Source organism: Solanum dulcamara, chromosome 11, assembly GCF_947179165.1.
Source record: "Solanum dulcamara chromosome 11, daSolDulc1.2, whole genome shotgun sequence".
In the NCBI taxonomy this organism is placed as follows: domain Eukaryota; kingdom Viridiplantae; phylum Streptophyta; class Magnoliopsida; order Solanales; family Solanaceae; genus Solanum; species Solanum dulcamara.
In genome coordinates this window covers 57,467,392-57,486,486 of record NC_077247.1, presented here as the reverse complement: position 1 = coordinate 57,486,486, position 19,095 = coordinate 57,467,392, and the positions used below count along the sequence as shown (strand labels likewise).

General features: G+C 34.4%; 4 protein-coding genes and 1 pseudogene across 6 annotated transcripts; 4 read left to right on the top strand and 1 right to left on the bottom strand.

Moving 5' to 3' along the window:
- The first annotated feature begins 306 nt into the window (after nucleotides 1-306).
- On the top strand, nucleotides 307-2,114 carry LOC129873010 (caffeoyl-CoA O-methyltransferase-like). The gene is made up of 5 exons (XM_055947984.1): nucleotides 307-466; nucleotides 607-686; nucleotides 783-927; nucleotides 1,022-1,153; nucleotides 1,256-2,114. Exons 1-5 carry the CDS (start codon nucleotides 389-391, stop codon nucleotides 1,547-1,549), a joined length of 729 nt encoding a protein of 242 aa, XP_055803959.1. The 5' UTR covers nucleotides 307-388; the 3' UTR covers nucleotides 1,550-2,114.
- Nucleotides 2,115-3,475: 1,361 nt separating this feature from the next.
- On the top strand, nucleotides 3,476-5,166 carry LOC129873011 (caffeoyl-CoA O-methyltransferase 3-like; annotated as a pseudogene).
- A 2,012-nt stretch (nucleotides 5,167-7,178) lies between these two features.
- LOC129873009 (caffeoyl-CoA O-methyltransferase) lies at nucleotides 7,179-8,604 on the top strand. The gene is made up of 5 exons (XM_055947983.1): nucleotides 7,179-7,324; nucleotides 7,465-7,544; nucleotides 7,641-7,785; nucleotides 7,875-8,006; nucleotides 8,103-8,604. Exons 1-5 carry the CDS (start codon nucleotides 7,247-7,249, stop codon nucleotides 8,394-8,396), a joined length of 729 nt encoding a protein of 242 aa, XP_055803958.1. The 5' UTR covers nucleotides 7,179-7,246; the 3' UTR covers nucleotides 8,397-8,604.
- Nucleotides 8,605-10,839: 2,235 nt separating this feature from the next.
- LOC129874773 (F-box protein At5g67140) lies at nucleotides 10,840-14,034 on the top strand. Of its 2 annotated transcripts, none has more exons than XM_055950126.1 (5): nucleotides 10,840-11,209; nucleotides 11,308-11,454; nucleotides 12,259-12,394; nucleotides 13,369-13,443; nucleotides 13,612-14,034. In XM_055950126.1, the coding sequence occupies exons 1-5, from the start codon at nucleotides 11,094-11,096 to the stop codon at nucleotides 13,804-13,806; spliced, it is 669 nt and encodes a 222-aa protein (XP_055806101.1). In that variant the 5' UTR covers nucleotides 10,840-11,093; the 3' UTR covers nucleotides 13,807-14,034. The 2 variants fall into 2 exon arrangements, with proteins under 2 accessions (XP_055806101.1, XP_055806100.1); XM_055950125.1 differs by having other exon boundaries at nucleotides 10,851-11,209; nucleotides 13,345-13,443.
- Nucleotides 14,035-14,785: 751 nt separating this feature from the next.
- On the bottom strand, nucleotides 14,786-18,851 carry LOC129874080 (PI-PLC X domain-containing protein At5g67130). 2 transcript variants are annotated; one of them, XR_008762833.1, is made up of 9 exons: nucleotides 18,474-18,851; nucleotides 18,175-18,297; nucleotides 17,831-17,968; nucleotides 17,620-17,718; nucleotides 17,228-17,531; nucleotides 16,918-17,141; nucleotides 16,746-16,832; nucleotides 15,502-15,582; nucleotides 15,248-15,335 (listed from the first exon to the last, which is right to left on the bottom strand). XR_008762833.1 is itself a non-coding variant. In XM_055949304.1 (8 exons), the coding sequence occupies exons 1-8, from the start codon at nucleotides 18,624-18,626 to the stop codon at nucleotides 15,153-15,155; spliced, it is 1,311 nt and encodes a 436-aa protein (XP_055805279.1). In that variant the 5' UTR covers nucleotides 18,627-18,851; the 3' UTR covers nucleotides 14,786-15,152. The 2 variants fall into 2 exon arrangements, 1 of the variants encoding a protein (XP_055805279.1); XM_055949304.1 differs by lacking the exon at nucleotides 15,502-15,582 and having other exon boundaries at nucleotides 14,786-15,335.
- Between the last annotated feature and the right edge of the window lie 244 nt (nucleotides 18,852-19,095).

Sequence of the window (19,095 nt, the reverse complement as noted above, 5' to 3'; positions counted from 1 at the left end):
ATTAGTAATCCTAGAGTTTTCTTTAGAAAATATCGGCAATGCGTTGTCCACTTGACATGAGTCGATTACTTTTCAATTGAATTTGTCAAAGAAAGGAGCCTAATCTGGAATTGGGAAAGTGAGACGCAGGTGGTGAGTATTGTTAGGTCATGGATTTGAAGTCAAAAAAGGAGTTGGTCGTTTGGCTGTATTCTCCAAGAAACTGTAGGAGAAAGAGCCAAATATTCACCAATTCCAATCATTAACACCCAAACAACTCTATGTCTCTCTTGTTTTCAACTACTATAAATTAGGCCATTTTCGTCTCTCCAAAAGCAGGTTGCTTACCTAAGGCTAATCTTTCAGAAACAAATATAGCTAAAAATATCCACTTCAACACCAAGCAGCAATGGCAAGCAATGGAGAAAATGGAAGACATCAAGAAGTTGGACACAAGAGTCTCTTGCAAAGTGATGCCCTTTATCAGGTAATAAAATATTCAAATTAAAGCCCACATACCACTTTTCATTCATATTGTCATACAAGAAATTAATTAATTTACTTGTGCAAAACTTTTTATGAGCGTCATGTTGGTCTTAATGAATTGTTTGATTTGTGTTTGAACAGTACATTCTTGAAACAAGCGTGTACCCAAGAGAGCCTGAAGCCATGAAAGAGCTAAGAGAGATTACTGCAAAACACCCTTGGTACTTTTTCCCCCCCATTTTAGTTCATCCAAATTGAATACTTAAATATTGTAGATGGAACTAAGTATGAAATCTTCATTTGGTGGGAAAAAACAGGAACCTTATGACCACCTCTGCTGATGAAGGGCAATTCTTGAATATGCTTCTCAAACTCATCAATGCCAAAAACACCATGGAGATTGGCGTTTTTACTGGTTACTCTCTTCTTGCTACTGCCATGGCTCTTCCTGATGATGGCAAGGTAGTTTTTTTTTTTTAAAGCCAATTTCTTCTAGTCTTACAGATGATAAATAATGAACTTATAAATTTGTACTAATTTGCTAAAACTGATTCAGATTCTAGCAATGGATATCAACCGCGATAACTATGAGATTGGTCTTCCAGTAATTGAAAAGGCCGGTCTAGCTCACAAAATTGAATTCAGAGAAGGCCCTGCACTTCCTGTTCTTGACCAAATGATTGAAGATGTAAGTACCTAAAATCCCATGAACATAACAACAAATAAATAAATTGATAACTTGTCGACTATTGTTAATGTTGAACTTTTTTTGAATAATTTTTTATAACAGGGCCAATACCATGGATCATATGACTTCATATTTGTGGACGCTGACAAGGACAATTACTTGAACTATCACAAGAGATTAATCGACTTGGTAAAGGTTGGTGGACTAATTGGTTATGATAACACACTTTGGAACGGATCAGTGGTGGCACCGCCTGATGCACCCCTCAGAAAATATGTTAGGTATTATAGGGATTTCGTATTGGAACTCAACAAGGCCTTGGCTGCTGATCCCAGAATAGAAATCTGCCAGCTTCCTGTTGGTGATGGCATCACCCTTTGCCGTCGCATCAGTTAAAATATTCATACAGTACAAGTGGCGGCAACCAACACCCAAAGGCATGCCACCAGGGCTCATGGCAACGGAGGATTTTATCATTTTTGAAATCCCCTGTTTTAATCATTCCTTTTATTTTAAACTTTTTTCCTTTTAGTTCTGTCTAATGGCAAAGGTTGCATTGTCTATGGTACCTAGTTTGTATTTCACAATGTATGTTTATAAATATATAAACAAAATTCAAGTTCTGAGATCGAATGTCCAAATTGCGATCATAGGTCAATAGATGGTTTGGGCATATGAAGAGTAAAGACACAGATACCCAATGCGGAGGTGTGAGAGGTTGGCCATGGATGGTTTCAGAAGAAGTAGGGGTAGGCCGAAGAAATACCGGGGAGATGTAATTAGATAGGACATGACACAGTTACAGCTTACCGAGGACATGACCTTAGATAAGAGGTTGTGGAGGACCCACTTTAGGGTAGAAGACTAGTACATAGTCTCGTTATTCTTTTTATTAGTAAGCGCATTACAATTATCTATTACTGTTTGTATTTTAATTACCTTATTTTATTTGCGTTGCTTTTGTTTTTTGTTTTTTCATATCGCTTTGAATTTCTTAGCGACCTCTTTTATGCTTTTATTGAGCCGAGTATCTTTCGAAAACAATCGTCCTAACTTGTAGGAGTAAGTTCTGCGTACACTTTACCCTCCCCAGACCCCATGTTGTGTGATTTCACTGGGTTGTTGATGTAGGTCAATGGGGCTAGTTGATAATTTGTTACATCACACCCATGACCAAACTGGTGCGAAATGCAGTTTCAAACTTCGTTCATCATTTGATGCATTGGTGCATATTATGGTGCAAATTTTCGGTAATAGAAACTTCCAAACCCTGCCTCCCCCTAAAAAAAAAGGGGAAAGAAGAATCAGAATCAGAATCGGCAACAGGCTTCCAAACCTAAATCATATTGATCAAAATAATTTCTAAGGGGGACTATTGTTCTATTTTTTGGCCAGTGCACTAAAATCAACCAAATTAGATCTCAGGGGAGATTTGTACAAATAGGATTATTTCAGCTTTTACACTGTTATTTCAGCATTACAGAGTCTACTTCTGAGGGTAGGGTCTCAAAAGAAATATTTTTACATTCGCAAGGTTCAAATTTGATAAAGACAGAGGAATCTCAATCATCCCACCACAACCTATATTGAATCTAGAAAGCTGATTCTTTTTTCTAAGATAGCTCTTTAATTATTTTTATATCATGCTCTTTTATTTTTGTCAATTTTAAAAAGAATGTCCCAATTTTATATTTAATTTTTTAATTATGAACTTTTCATTTTTCTATGAATTAATGACATAAATTTTTTTATAACATATTCATCACTCAACAAAACGCCAATAAACTTAAGAAATAGTACTAAAACGATTCCATGCCCTCTCTCCCCTTATTTGCAAGACAAGTATTTACATAAAATTGCCAGCTTTACGTCAGCAACCAACTAATTTAAGTGAGTATTTTACTTATCATTGTGTTCAAAAATCAAAGAGTTAGTAATCCTAGAGTTTTTTTGGGAAAACATCGGCAATGAATAATTATCCACTTGACATGAGTCCCTTCAAATAGAAAATACTAGTTTTCATTCTGAATTCGTCAACGAAAGGGAGCCTAATATGAAAGTGGGAAAGTGAGAGGCTGGTGGTGAATATTGTTAGGTAATGGTTATGCAAGTCAAAAACGGAGTTGGTCGTTTTGGCTGTATTCTCCAAGAAAATGTAGGAAAAAGATCCAAATATTCACCAACTTTGAACCTCTGTCTCCTCCACTCTTTACACATGCCTCTTTGGTTTCCACAATAAATTAAGCCATTTTACATCTCTCTAAAAGCAGGTTGCTTACCTAAGACTTATCTACTTCAAAAACAAATATAGCTAAAATATCTACTGCAACACCAATCAGCAATGGCAGGCAATGGAGAAAATGGGAGACACCAAGAAGTTGGACACAAGAGTCAATTGCAAAGTGATGCCCTTTATCAGGTAAAATAAATGCAAATTACTACAAGAAATTAATTTACTTGTGCATAATCAATTGTTTGATATGTTTTGAACAGTACATTCTTGAAACAAGTGTGTACCCAAGAGAGCCTGAACCCATGAAAGAGCTAAGAGAGAGAACTGCAAAACACCCTTGGTAACTTTCTCCTACTTTTTTCACCCACTTTAGTTCATCCAAATTGAATACTTATATATTGTAGCGGAAGTAAGTATGAAATCATCATTTGTTGGGAAAAAATAGGAACCTTATGACCACCTCAGCCGATGAAGGACAATTCTTGAATATGCTTCTTAAACTCATTAATGCCAAGAATACCATGGAGGTTGGTGTTTTTACTGGTTACTCTCTGCTGGCAACTGCCATGGCTCTTCCGGATGATGGCAAGGTAATTAACTTTTACTAATTGCTCACAATCTAACAAATGATAATTGAACTTAATTATAATTTGTACTGATTTGCTAAAACTGATTCAGATTCTAGCCATGGATATCAACCGCGATAACTATGAGATTGGTCTTCCAGTAATTGAAAAGGCCGGTCTAGCTCACAAAGTTGAATTCAGAGAAGGTCCAGCACTACCTGTTCTTGACCAAATGATTGAAGACGTAATTACATGAAGTCCCTTGAACATAACAACAAATAAATAAATTGTTAACTTGTGTACGATGGTTAATGTTAATCTTTTTTCTAAAATAATTTTTCGTAACAGGGTAAATACCATGGAACATATGACTTCATATTTGTGGATGCTGACTAGGACAATTACTTGAACTATCACAAGAGATTAATCGACTTGGTCAAGGTTGGTGGACTAATTGGTTATGATAACACCCTATGGAACGGATCAGTAGTGGCACCACCTGATGCACCATTAAGGAAATATGTTAGGTGTTGTTGATATTACAACATTATAAATTACAATTAAAAAAAATAAATGAAGAAAATAAATTCACTTCTTGGCTGAGGCGCGAATATTTTACTTTCTTTAAGACGATTCAAGTCTACTGCAACAAATTTTTCTACCGTTTCAGCGGTATTCCTCTTTAACTTGTCTCCCCAGGATACAATAGCCTTATCACAAAATATAACTCAACAAACTCTGAAAAAGAATTGAGTTTAAAGATGATAATGAAAGACATTTTTATGCACTAAAGAGAGAATTATAACATATGTCACTTATGCAAATTAATATCACTCAATATTGATATTAAAATGGTAAAACTAACATTAGGTATTAGAGGAATTTCGTAATGGAACTCAACAAAGTCTTGGCTGCTGATTCCAGAATCGAAATTTGCCAGCTTCCCGTCGGTGACGGCATTACCCTTTGCCTCCGCATTAGTTAAATATACAGCACAATTGTCGATTTGTGGCAACCAAGAACGGAAGGTATGCCACTAGTGGATTAGCTCATGGCAATGGAGGATTTATTATTTCTGGAATTCCCCTGTTTTGAATCATTCCTTATTTTGTGTTCCTTTTTTGGGGGGTTCTCTTTTCTATTAAAAGATTGCATTATGTATATTACCTACTGTTTGTTTCACAATATACTTTGATAAATAAAAAAAAGGGTTCAAGTTCAAAATTTCACAGGTCACAAGTGGGGCTAGTAGGAATTAATCTGTTACGTGACACGCATGATCACCAAACCTAGTAGGTATGCAGTTTCGCACCAAAATTGAACCAATACACTAAAATCAACCAAATTAAGGGAGATTTGCACAAATAGGGTTGTTTCAAGCTATTTTTAAATTTCTACCCCTGTTTTTGTGTAAATTTAGAAGAGTAGTTTGGCGGGACATAACTTGCTCAAATATGTCGGAGCGAGGCATAATTTGTTCAAAAATTATACTAGGTGGACATAACTTTGAATTGGCGTGCGACATTACTTATGCCAACATAACTTTGAAAAATTATGCCACTTGGTTGTCTTATATGCAAAACTTTTAATTACAGGGATAAAATTTAAGGGATAATTACTCCATATGATAAAACTAATTACTAAAAAAATGATCATTCGCTGTATATGCATATATAGTCAAGTTATATTCAATTTTTGAATGTATCATAATGTATATTCAGTGTATAGCTCATGTATAAGTAATGTAAATAAAACATGACTATATTTGTTATAAACTAATTAATTTATTGTATATATTTGGAATTGTCCCCAAAATTTATACACCAACCTGCAAAATATTCTATTTGTGCAAATTTTTGAATTCCCAACTTCAGGAGTAGCCTACTTGAGATTCTGGGCGTTTGACTAATAATATCAAAAGACAAAACTCTTTAATTTATTTTACGTGATACTTTTTTTTTTCATTTTTTTTAAATGACATATTTTATTATTTAAAATTTTAATCACAAACTTTTCAATTTACTCTCAATGACATGCTCTTATAGCTATAGAATTGTCATGGTATATTTGAAACCACAAATTATACTATTAATGTGTATCAAAAGCCTTTCTTTTAAAATTTCGTTGTGGGCCAATAAACACCACTATATAAAATAAAACAAAGGAGTAACTTTTTTTTTTAAGTATAACTTACATAAATCATATAGTGTAAAAGGCTAATTATCACTTTTTTTTAATTCTTTTTCAATTTACAGAAATTCCTTAAAAATATAATAATACGGATACATTAATTCAATAATCCGAATACATTAATTCAGTAATCCGGATACATTAATTAGGATTATATGTATCAGCAGGTAATATTTAAAGCATGATACATTGAACATAAAGATAATTTATGAATCAGAATTAATGTATCCGGATTACTGAATTAATATATCCGGATGGAAAGAAGAGTTTTTTGAAATTTTTTGAAATAGATGGGAGTAATGAAAAATATGGTAAATAAAGGAGCGTAATTAGGTAATTTTTTTTTTAATTGAGCATTATTTAGGTTTCTATTGTTGAACCTTTTGATTTATACTCCTTATCTCAAATATATTTGATACTAGTTTGTATCCAGAATAAGAGAATAGAAATTCGTTGCCTAATAACAATTAATACCATTTGAGTTCTGAGAAATTAAAAGAATACGACATATAGTTTTGAATTTCTCAGAACTCAAAATAAATAAATAAATATTACACCTTTAACAATGTGTTGTTAGAAAATATTCTTCACTTAAACAAACACCAACAAACTTAAGAACATAGTAAATAATTACATGTCCATTATTTGTAAGACAACAACCACATAAAAATTACCAGTTTTAAGTCGTCCGCAACCAACTACATTATGTTTACAGAGTTGGTAAGCCTAGAGCTTTCTTAAGAAAATATATGCAATGCGTTAAATGTTAATGTCCACTTGACATGACTAGCTCTTCAAATAAAGAATTCCTTTCATTCTGAATTCGTCAAGGAAAGTATCTTAATTTAAAATAAGGAAAGTGAGAGGCTGGTGTTGGGTAGTCAAAAAAAGGAGTTGGTCAATTGGACAAATTGTAAAAGGAGGAAGGAGAGTAGGAGACTTCACCAACTTACAATCATTGTCACCCAAACAACCCTATGTCTCTCTTGTTTTCTACTACTATAAATTCAGCTATTTTTCGTCTCTACAAAAGCAGGTTGCTTAAGACTTTTATCTATTTCAGAAACAAAAAGATAGTTAAAAAATATCCACTAGCAACTAGCAATGGCAAGCAATGGAGAAAATGGAAGACATCAAGAAGTTGGACACAAGAGTCTCTTGCAAAGTGATGCCCTTTATCAGGTAGTAAAATATTCAAATTAAAGCCCACATACCACTTTTCATTCATATTGTCATACAAGAAATTAATTAATTTACTTGTGCAAAACTTTTTATGAGCGTCATGTTGGTCTTAATGAATTGTTTGATTTGTGTTTGAACAGTACATTCTTGAAACAAGCGTGTACCCAAGAGAGCCTGAAGCCATGAAAGAGCTAAGAGAGATTACTGCAAAACACCCTTGGTACTTTTTCCCCCCCATTTTAGTTCATCCAAATTGAATACTTAAATATTGTAGATGGAACTAAGTATGAAATCTTCATTTGGTGGGAAAAAACAGGAACCTTATGACCACCTCTGCTGATGAAGGGCAATTCTTGAATATGCTTCTCAAACTCATCAATGCCAAAAACACCATGGAGATTGGCGTTTTTACTGGTTACTCTCTTCTTGCTACTGCCATGGCTCTTCCCGATGATGGCAAGGTATTTAACTTGTACCAATTTCTCGTAGCCTTACAGATGACAGATATTTAAACTTATAAATTTGTACTAATTTGCTAAAATTGATTCAGATTCTAGCCATGGATATCAACCGCGATAACTATGAGATTGGTCTTCCAGTAATTGAAAAAGCTGGACTAGCTCACAAAATTGAATTCAGAGAAGGCCCAGCACTTCCCGTTCTTGACCAAATGATTGAAGATGTAAGTTTACATAAAGTTCCATGAACATTACAATAAATCAATAAATTGAAAACTTGTCTATGATTACTAATGTTGATGCTTGTTTATCATTAACAGGGGAAATATCATGGATCATACGATTTCATATTTGTGGACGCTGACAAGGACAATTACTTGAACTATCACAAGAGATTAATCGACTTGGTTAAGGTTGGTGGACTAATTGGCTATGACAACACCCTATGGAACGGATCGGTAGTGGCACCACCTGATGCACCACTCAGAAAATACGTTAGGTATTATAGAGATTTCGTACTGGAACTCAACAAGGCCTTGGCTGCAGATCCCAGAATCGAAATCTGTCAGCTTCCTGTTGGTGATGGCATCACCTTGTGTCGCCGCATCAGTTAAAATTTATTGAAGAATAGAAGGCATGACACTGGTTTGGCTCATGTCAATGGAGGATTAATTATTTTTTGAAATTTCCATGTTTCGAATCATTCATTATTTTGTCTTTTATTTTTAATTCTGTCTTTTCTGGTCAAGGGTCATTGTCTATGTACCTACTTGATTAATTGTACAATGTATTTTCATAAATAAGAACAAAAGTTCAAGTAAATTAAGATTCAACATGTCATCTGGTAATTGGGCTAGTCGCGGGAATCAGGTAGGTCACACGCGGGGAGCCACTTAATGGATCCCTACTATTTATACATGATTAAAATAATTTTTTGTGTATATATATTGAACTTCTTCGGCAAGTTCACGTATCTATTTCTTCACATTTTGAACTCCCTCAATCAATATTTTGGCTCCGCCACTGGTCATAGACTCACACCAATGACTAAATTGGTGCAAAATGCAGTTTCAGACAAAAAGAAAAAGTTTGAACAAGTAGAAGTCGTCATTTCCCAAAGAAGAAGACCAGATTCTCAATTTCAGATTAACCAGGCTGTGGAGGAGTAGGATTGGGATTTGGGACTCAGCTTCACTTGTTTGGAAATTGGAAATAAGGTTGAGATTTTGGGCTTCTGAGTAACCCATTGATAGGCAACCCATTTTCTCTGGGCCAGCCTAGCTTAATTGGAGGTCCAATGCTGAGTGGATTGATTTTCTTTTAAACAAGAAAAAGGAATCAAGTCGTGCTATTTTACAAAATAGAGGAGTGAAGACCATATATATTTGTAATAAATAATACTTAGTTACCATACTAATAAATGGAAAGGGAGGAAGGAAAAAATAAATAATACTACTTTCTCCATTCCATATTAAAGTGAATTTATGAAGCAATGTATACATATTAAAAAAAACATTCAAAGAGATAATTTAAACCATACTTTCCATTATGTCCTTTGTAAAATCATAAATATAACTTTTCAAGTAGCGTAATCTATCTTCTAAAAAATATAAAACTTCAATAAATGAAAGGATAAATATATAAAAAAATTTAAACATTTATCTTGAACTTTAAATAATTTATTTATTTTGAATGATAAAAAAATTCTTAAAAATTTAGTTAATATAAAATAGATGGAGTGCTAAATTGAAAGAAAAATGAGAGTTCCTTGCAAATAGGGAAGGCCACCCATAACCCACGTGTAATGCCCAAAATCAGTCGACACACGAAAGCTAAACGTAACGTTATTTACGAAACAAAAAGTCAAAGCTGCCCTTCTGACTTATGATGATTACGCAAAGACGCAATACTTGCACAACTTTTAAATACTTTCTAAATTACCGAGTGTATATTTTATGTACATCTAATCTAAAATAAATTAGTACATACAACAACAACAATCTAGTGAAATCCCACATCGTGGGGTCTGAGGAGGGTAAAGTATATTTTATGTACATCTAATCTAAAATAAATTAGTAAATGTTATTAATAAATAATTTCATATCTAACAGTAAGAATCGGTTTGAATTGACGAGTTTCAGAACCACGAGCGAGAAAGCGGCATGGGAGAAATCATATATTCGGAGTCTTATAAGCTTTTAACTATAAGCAAGTTTTAAAAAATATTTAATTTTTTATTTTATTTTATTTTATTCAAATACTATGAAAATATTTAAAAGTACTCTAAATTCCTTTGGTCATGTGAGATGAAATAATGATTTGAAATTATGATATGAAATCACGTGAGATGAAGATAAAGTTTTGTTTGGACATGCAATTTGAATTTTTTTAGTTGTATTTTTTGTTCATAAACAAAAAAAAAAGCCTCATAAGTAAAAGTTCATAACCAAAGTATAATACACTATCACAAAATTATTCTAAAAAAACTACAACATTTATTGATCGAAATTTAATTTAATAAAAAAATAAAATTGAACATGATTGGTTTACTGCTCTTTAATATTGTTACTTTTTGAGTCGTTTGTTGTTCAATATCATTACTAACAATATCATCATGTTCATATTCCGTGAATATTTCATCTATTTTCGGTAAAAGAATATGTAGATGGAAAATAGTGTTCTTTTTTAAAAAAATATAATTTTGGCTTAATTTTCATATTTGAAAATTTTGAAATCATTAGATAAAATTCCCAAATTAATTTTTTTGGAGAATATCAAAATTTCATCTCATAATTTCAAATTATAAAATAAAATCGCATATTCAAACGTTAATTTCTTATAATTATTTTAAATTGAACGCCTAATCACCAAACCAATCCAAATATGCTCTAAAATGGTAAGTTACGTTAGGCAAAAGAAAATTCAATTTTTAGTCTGGCCGTCATCTATTCAATTTAGTAGTACAAAATGTTCTCATATTTGGACTAAAATGACGAGCTAGTTTATTAGATTTATTTTTTTTCTCTTTTTCCAACCTGTTTATTAAGCTAGTAATCTGATTCAGTTACAACTTACAAGTCGAATTCTTTATGAAGATTCTAAAAGCTATCGTAGTATGAATTGACATGACGAAAAGATGACCACACTTATATTTTCATCCTCTTCTTTCTCTCTCCTACTTGTACTATTTCTCTGTTCCACAGCTTTACATAACTACGACCCCTTCTCCTCTCTAGAGATTTTCTTCTTTCTGAGTTTAGTTGAATTTTGAAGTTGTTTCTGTAATTTTGCTTTAATTTGGTTCTTCCATCATGAAAGGAAAAGGGGTTGAAGAATTAGATGATCAAAACAGGCCAATTGATAGACTCCCCTTTGACCTCTTGGCACACATTTTTGCTCTGCTTACTTGTTTCAAGGATTTGGCTCAGTTAATTTCAGCTTCTTTGTTCTTCTTCCCTTTATTTCCCCCCTTTCGCGGTTAATTTGGTCTTGTGTTTATTTGTCGTTTTTTGGTACTTGTTGTAGGACCAGTGCTGTGTGCAGGAAATGGAGACAGGGGGTGAAAGAATCGTTAGCTAGAAGAGAAAGATTGAGTTTTTCTGGATGGAAAGTGGATGATGATTCAACTACTCGCCTCGTGCTTCATGCTTACAGTCTCAAGGAACTTGACATGTATGTATGTATGTATGACTTTGAGTTTATAATAGTAATTTTGTACTCTATCCTTGTTACAAGTTAATTTATTTATTCTTTGGACTAAAATATCGATCGGTTGTGGTACATTTGATGAAACACTCAATTTAAAAAGGAGGAAAATGATTGAATCAAAAAGGGCTTTTGAGGTATCAGAAATGAGAATGCTTATAGTAGTGTTTGGACCATTGATGGTCTTCTTTTCAATTTTTGCAATCAGAGTAATCAATTGCTCTTTTAATCTATCTCAAGTAAGATAGAGCAAAGCTTAAAAGCTGTCCTTGCACTTCCAATTTTTGAAAATCTGGCTAGGTCTAGACTATGTGCCATTAATAGATTCACCACATCATCATACGTTGCAGCTGCTTGCTCACTCAACCACTAGATCCATGAAACATCTAATCTTGCCTAGTAATAAAGAGCTGGCTATACATTTGAAGCTCTATATGAGATCCTATTTTCTGCAAGACCCGATTGAGTTATAGTTATTATTATTGTTGTTTCATTTCAATATACGAGTTATATGCTTTCTTAACCATCCTGAAGCATAATTGGGCAAATTTAGAGGTATTCTTGCAGATGCTATGTTTTGGCATTAATTTATGCTACTAACAACTGACAAGGAAACGTTTGTTGAGTAATTGTCGATGCACAAATATCTGCAACCTTTTGGTGCTTTTTGGTTGCTTTAACTTTGGATCTTTAGTCTTCAAAAATGCAATATCTTGATGATTAGGGAGGTCTTCTGTGTTGGTACTGTTCTGACTTGTATACTTTCTTCAGTTCGAGGAGCCGTTGGGGTTGTCAAATAACGGATCGCGGGCTATACCAATTGTCATCTGCTAAATGTGTTGGCAATCTCTCATCACTATCTTTATGGGGCACTACTGGGATCACAGATACAGGTGTTGTTCAGCTGGTATGTCATCCTCATTGTTTATCGTGTCCTTGATCTTGATATTAAGTAGGTTTGGTTAGATGAGGTGGTTTTAGAGGTTTATGTCTATCGTTATCATGTTTACTTGAAAATATTTTGATAATGACATTTTGATCTTTTGCCCCTTTAATTTTGTGGATTTGCGTGCATATGTTTTGATTCCACAAATAAGGAGATGTTTGTTAGGAAAAAAGGCTGATGGATGAGGAGCTGAAGCTATCTGGTTACCTCAATGTGTACTTAAAAATTTCTTTAAGAATAAGCAAGGGGATCTTATACTAATTAGAGGAGAGATTTCTTCATCTGTTAAATCTGCTACACTTCCCTTTAGAATATACCGTTTGAATCTCTTCTTTTACATTAAAAAAACAAACCGAAGAATGGGAAAGAATTGTACTCTAAAATCCTGATGAAGGTTAATGTTCTTTGTCCTAGAGGCTGCAATTGACAAGAATTGTGATGACTTGTTGAATACAGATGAAGCAGCTTAAATAGTTGATCAATCTATGGGGAATGATGAGTTTAAAATGTTATGAGTTTCATTTGTTGATCTGGTGGGATTCCCAAACTCTAATTGACATCTTTCTATTACAAAAATACAAAGTGAAACTGAAGAATATTTGGAAATTATAGTCGCATCTGGCTCTAGGAAGCCATCATATTCCACTTTATGTTAACCAAAACTCATCCTGGTTCTTATGTATCTGTTTTCAAAGCTTCTAATTCTGAATAACCCCCTAAAGTTCTGAAGCTTGTGTGTTGCTCCACTCTTAGCGAGCTCTTAAATTTGATATCTCCCTTCTATGAAGCACAATGCACTGCAAAGGTTGTAACAATGAGGCTTTTCCTGTCCTGTACGTTTGGGTGAAATTCGCTGCTTATGAAAAGTTCAAGTAGACTGTTGCCTCATTTAGTTTTGGGTTTTATGATAGATCTCCAGAGCTAATTCTCTGCAGCATCTGAATATTGGTGGTACATTTATAACAGACACATCCTTGTTTGCAATTGCTGGTAGCTGCCCAGCCCTGAAGGTAAGCCTCTGAAAATTCCATACCTTAAGGTTACACTTCTGCAAATGCATCGCCAATTCAACTAGTGGTTTCTTACACATTTTTCTTTCTCTACTGTAATAAGATACAGTCTGAAAATTCACACTCATGGGATTTTAAGCTATTAATACTTGTCCATCTCTTTTACAGACTATTGTGCTGTGGGGCTGCCGACATGTAACTGAGAATGGGCTTCTAGCTTTGGTAAATAAATGCCGCAAACTAGAGTCTATTAATGCATGGGGCATGAGGGTTACTGTGGACTGCTTTATTGGCCTACTCACAATTAGCCCAGCTCTACAAATAGAACCTAAAGGAATGCTGCCTAATATTGCTGTCTTTTGAGGAGCCTTTGAGTTCCTATGGCACCTTTGTATGAAGGAGTCATCCACCTGGATTCTTATTGCATTATATCTTGCGTACAGCTTGTCAATTGTTTCATTGAACAATAATGCTTTGTACGGCTTGCTTTTCTGGTTCTCCTTTGTATTTATTTGTACATTGCCTGTAGCAGTGCATCTGGAAAGATCCTTTCTGCTAGTAAATATTAAAATGCTATTCCTCCTTGTCAAATGATTCATTTGCAATCTAAAATTCTAAGAATTTATTCCAATTCATAGAGCTTTCGTCGCACTGAAGTAGTATCTTATGACAGAAACCTTATCGTAGTATTAAAGTGGTCTAAAATGTTACTACTTTATATTCTAGTTTTATTTTCAGAGCTAGAAAGTGGCTACACTGAATAATTGTGATGGTGGTTATCAACATTAAACCGCAGGCAGAAACTTTAAGGAAGAAGAAAAAAGATTGCATGATTGACACTATCATTCACTTACACACAACAATACATGACAAGACCTGGAAAAAAAACCTGAAGAGAAGATAAAGAAATTAAGTGTCAGATAACAGTTCACTAATACGTATACTTGTATCCATTGATAATATAAAAGCCTAAGCATATTAAAGAAGATAAAGAAATTAAGTGTCAGATAACAGTTCACTAATACGTATACTTGTATCCATTGATAATATAAAAGCCTAAGCATATTAACACTTTCAAATGACTAATAAAATCCCCCTAAAGAACTAAAATACATATATTGAAACTAGGCAAAAACGTTGGAACTACTCCAGACTTGGTCTGGAAGCAAGATCAGTGTCACACTGTTAAAAGTAGTAACCAGTAACCACTCAACTGAAAATCAAATGCAAATAGTTGAATACCAAAGAATTTTCAGTTATCACGTCCTACAAATAGACAACATCTGCTTTCATGCGTGTCATCTTCAATTGTCAAACTTATTCAAGAAACTCAGAGAGGCAGTATAGCAAAAGTTACATTTCATACTGGAAATTAACCAAAATTCACTTGAATAAGACTACCATTGTTGACATACCAAAGGGAAAAACCTGGCAGGTAGAAAATGACATGGGATAGAGTACCTGCTACGTGTTCACTCTTCTCCAACCCATTGCCTACGTCTACATCGAACTCTTCTATAAAATTACAAGTTCTTCTTTACTAGGAAAATGTCAAGCAATGTTCATCATTTCTAACATGCTGAGTGGGATTCTAGTGTATACTGTACCTATTCCAACTCCATAATTCTACACAGGAAAATATAGTAGAAATTGAGCATCCGTGGATGAAACTCATGTAAATATCTGCGTGAAACTCTCTCTCTTTCTTCTCATAATAGAAACAACATCATTACTGAAGACAACGAAAATAGGTATAAGATACTGGAAAAATGGAGTGCTGAAGCATGGCCTGTTAATTGCACGGACCCTGAAAACATTCCAGCAGTATTGGTTGCTGTGGGAGTTGCATTCGCTGCAGTAGTATTCCTACAAACTCCAAAATGTACCCCCGCCTGCGAAAAAAAGGAAGTCCATTTAAGCATAAGTTCTTCAATGTTAATTTTTGGAAACAACTTTAAGGCTGCATCTTTGTCACCACAAAAAAATCAAGTACAACCATGTTTTCTTTTCCCTAAACTTCAAGAGGTACTTATTAAATCTTCCAGAACAGTTTATTACCCAAATGCAAACTATTTCCTCCTTCCCAAATTGAATGTCAACCTTTACATTTCGGTCTGCTACAATATAGTGTCAGCTTTCCTGAAAAACAAACTTTAACCATGGTATGCTTTGAAAATATTACACGGTGCCTATTTTTACTCATCTTAATACAACTTTTCTCTTTTTTGTTTTCTGAAAAGGAAAAGTGAACCTGTGGCCTCATGTATGCCTCCAATAAATCATAAACAGTTAATTGTCCCAATTTTTCTCTTAATAACAAAGTTAAACCAAGCTAAGACATTTCAGTTGGAACCAACAGAGTGGTAATGAGACACGCTCAGATATGTCATCTGAGAAGAAATTGTCAAGTATATAGTTGGTTTTTACATTGAGATGTGTATTTCTTTAAAAGGCTGCTGCTGAGAATCTCAATGATGACCCTATATTTCTGAAGAATTGTTTGACCAACAAAACTCTTTAAGCTTAACTCTACATAAAATAGATCCTTCAGAATATTCGCAATATCCATGAAGGTGAAAGCAGTTTATCATAATAACAGCTAATGAAGCTATGTAACCAGGTCAATGTTAGAGAATTTTGTTGGTTCAATCATATGTGGATATCCTTCTCACACAAATCTTCCAAATCTTATCAAAGATAAGTATCAAAAGATCGCGTCATTCATCAAGTCATGTTTAAGATCAGATCTTCCAGGGTTGTCATAATATTGCACATTATTATTTTCAGATGTAGGTTACAAAGGAGACTAGGAAAGAACATCCTATATCAGAGTTTTTTGACCATAAAGAGGCAAAGATGGTGCAAGTCAACACTCCTGCTAATTGTTCTAAAAAATATCTATTCATGCAAGTAGAATGTTAAATATCATGGGCTAGCCCCACCACTTCTACAGTGAATAATACATCAAATTTGTTTAAATTCACAGAAAAAGAAGTTGCAATTGATGTTACAAGCTCCTGTGATATAATAAATCACATAAGTAGTAAGCTATTTCTCATCTGGAAGCATTCTTCTCTATTTTATAATTGTGGACTTCAACTTTCTCTACCATGTATTGAAAAAAATTGTATCAATTGTTACAGGTCACATAATTCAAACTTAGAATCAGCAAATAAAGAGAATTTCAACATCGTTTGTCCTCTGAACTCTCTTCATAGAATGAACCTTTGCCACATAGACACGTGTTTACAGTTCTAAAATGCCTATCCAAATATCCAATATTTGAGAAAAGTTGGGAAAACCTGGCATGCCGTGACCGTCGGGCAACCACATAATGTCTGACCGTTCATTTTATCTAAAACATCAAAAACTCCTCCTCCATCACTTCTCTGCAGGATTTTCTTTTCATCAGTCATTGTTGAAAATCATTAGTAAATTTGCACTAGCATCAGTAAGCAGTAAACATTTTAATACCATGTAAAAATTTACTGCCACATAATTGGGCATCATGTTGCCTGCTGCTTTGTAACAGGCACCAACCGAATCAACAAATTGAGTTGAATGCTCTTTGCAGGCTCCGTCTTGTACGGCAACTGTGGGAAAGTAATTCATTAGAAACAGCGAGGCACTTCTGGAATTAAGTGGCTTCGATTCCTTGCGACTGGAGCATGATCCAGGCACCACTCCGGGGTCTCCAGCTGAAACATTATTACCACATATAATTGCTAAAGAACCAACCCACAAACCAGAATCACCAAAAAGGGCACACTGATTTAGTACTTACGCTCATTTTCAACCATGTATCTCCACTGATAAGCAATTCCTTCAGCAGCTTCCTTGGAAGAATCAGAAGTAAAAACCAACAAACGATAATTTTTTTTAACCATATCATTCACGGTGGGCCAATCATCACCCTTTTTCGGCATCTTAGAAACAGGAAACCAATACTTGTCCAACCCAGCATCAGCAAATACCCTTGTTAAACCCTTCGGGGAATGCACATAATCCTCAATTATGATGGTAACTATTTCTGTAGGATTTGCGCTCAAAAATGCTTCCACCTCTTTCAAAGTGTTGATTGCCGGTTCCTAGAAAGCACATTTTATGGATTAACATCGGAAGAGCTACTAAAAAGCAATCTCACAGCAAAAGAAGAGAGGGATTGTATAGCATTACAAAGGCAGTGAAGTTGTAACATTGTCCACGAAATGAGTGACAGAGCCATATATCGTTCTCGAAATCGTACATATCCAGCATCAATCCCCTCACTCCATTCTAAAAAGATACATGATATAAAGAGCAATTATGTAAACAGCATAAAAACTCATGTCCTTGAACAGGAATGTCGAAAAAATGAAGTTGGACAAATATAAGAAACCACACATACTCTCAATTGGTTTGTGACAGTGTCTTCTTGATTATAGAATGTAATTCTCTGCGGGCCTGTTAATAATGGTGCATTTACAATTGAAAAGGCATTATGGGTCACCAACCATGAGTATTTGTTGAAGGGCAAACCACTGATCTGCTCATTGCCAAGTCCAAAAAGAGAACAAAAACATTTATACATCACCCTTACTCAACAACAACAACAACATACTCACTGCAATACCACAAGCGAGGTAGTGTGTTTTCGAAAGACCTTCCGCTCAGAATACACCCTTACTCAAAAAAAAGAAAAAGAAACTGCAGGGTATAGTAAAGAAAGTTAAAAAGGAGTAAGAAGCTTACAATGGAAGTAGGTTCTATAGCTTGTCCTCTGATGCAAAAAGGTTGATTCTTTCCCAATTCAGGGCAATTACCACAGTATAAAGCAGGTCCACAGTCCGCAGCCGAAGCACATGAATCAAGAAGCTGTAATATTCACGAAATTTCAGCTGAAACCCACAAATAAAAATTCAAAATTGCACGGATCTGCAAATGGGGTTCACAAATTCATACAAGAATTGCGTTTACAGACCGCAAATATACAAGAAAATGAGTACTTTTCCCTTTTAGCATAAGGTATACAGCAAGAAAGAGTGAGGAACCTGGCAATTGCCATTTGAACAAGCAGTGGAAGAAGTGATGAGTAAGCAGTGGACAGCTAAGTGACAGAGTAACAAAATGAGGTAACCATTTGCGCCTCCTCCTGTTCTGTGTCTTCTCCACATACTGTGCTCCTCCGAGAAACACGACAGCATGGGAGTTGTCGAGATATTGAAAGAAAAATACTAGTTTTGATAAAACAAATGTAGTCGCATGTATAAAAAAGAAGAAAAGAAGAAGACAGAGAAAAGAGAAAGGCAAAAAGTCAAGAATTAGAAATAATGAGATTTATGAGAGACGACAAAGAAGATGCCAATTTTTGTGCATCTCTATCAATGTCTCCCAAGTGCTAAACCCAACTTTATTACTCGTATATTGGTGGTTAGAACTAATGTTTTACTTTAGGCAAGGGCAGTTAACTTAAGCCTAAATGCTAGAATTGACTAATCTCCAAGTTTAAAAATAACAATACCTATAAATAACAGGGTCCTGCCATTTAGCAACAATAGTATATTATCATTTGATTTTTTTCATTTTGGTTTTCTTGTAAGGCACCGGCAAAATAATTGCAAGCGTCATAAGCTGTGGTAAAGTGAGCAGGATCTTGATTACCAATTTCTTCTT

Excerpts from the sequence above, each read along its gene's own strand:
- LOC129873010 (XM_055947984.1), top strand. The coding sequence starts at position 389 with ATGGCAAGCAATGGAGAAAATGGAAGACATCAAGAAGTTGGACACAAG. Across the intron at positions 687-782 it reads ATTACTGCAAAACACCCTTG|GAACCTTATGACCACCTCTG; the intron begins GTACTTTTTCCC and ends GGGAAAAAACAG. Across the intron at positions 928-1,021 it reads CTCTTCCTGATGATGGCAAG|ATTCTAGCAATGGATATCAA; the intron begins GTAGTTTTTTTT and ends AAACTGATTCAG.
- LOC129873009 (XM_055947983.1), top strand. The coding sequence starts at position 7,247 with ATGGCAAGCAATGGAGAAAATGGAAGACATCAAGAAGTTGGACACAAG. Across the intron at positions 7,545-7,640 it reads ATTACTGCAAAACACCCTTG|GAACCTTATGACCACCTCTG; the intron begins GTACTTTTTCCC and ends GGGAAAAAACAG. Across the intron at positions 7,786-7,874 it reads CTCTTCCCGATGATGGCAAG|ATTCTAGCCATGGATATCAA; the intron begins GTATTTAACTTG and ends AAATTGATTCAG.
- LOC129874773 (XM_055950125.1), top strand. The coding sequence starts at position 11,094 with ATGAAAGGAAAAGGGGTTGAAGAATTAGATGATCAAAACAGGCCAATT. Across the intron at positions 11,455-12,258 it reads AGTCTCAAGGAACTTGACAT|TTCGAGGAGCCGTTGGGGTT; the intron begins GTATGTATGTAT and ends TACTTTCTTCAG. Across the intron at positions 13,444-13,611 it reads GTAGCTGCCCAGCCCTGAAG|ACTATTGTGCTGTGGGGCTG; the intron begins GTAAGCCTCTGA and ends TCTCTTTTACAG.
- LOC129874080 (XM_055949304.1), bottom strand. The coding sequence starts at position 18,626 with ATGCTGTCGTGTTTCTCGGAGGAGCACAGTATGTGGAGAAGACACAGA. Across the intron at positions 18,298-18,473 it reads GTTCAAATGGCAATTGCCAG|CTTCTTGATTCATGTGCTTC; the intron begins GTTCCTCACTCT and ends TGAATATTACAG. Across the intron at positions 17,532-17,619 it reads GTTACAACTTCACTGCCTTT|GAACCGGCAATCAACACTTT; the intron begins GTAATGCTATAC and ends TGTGCTTTCTAG.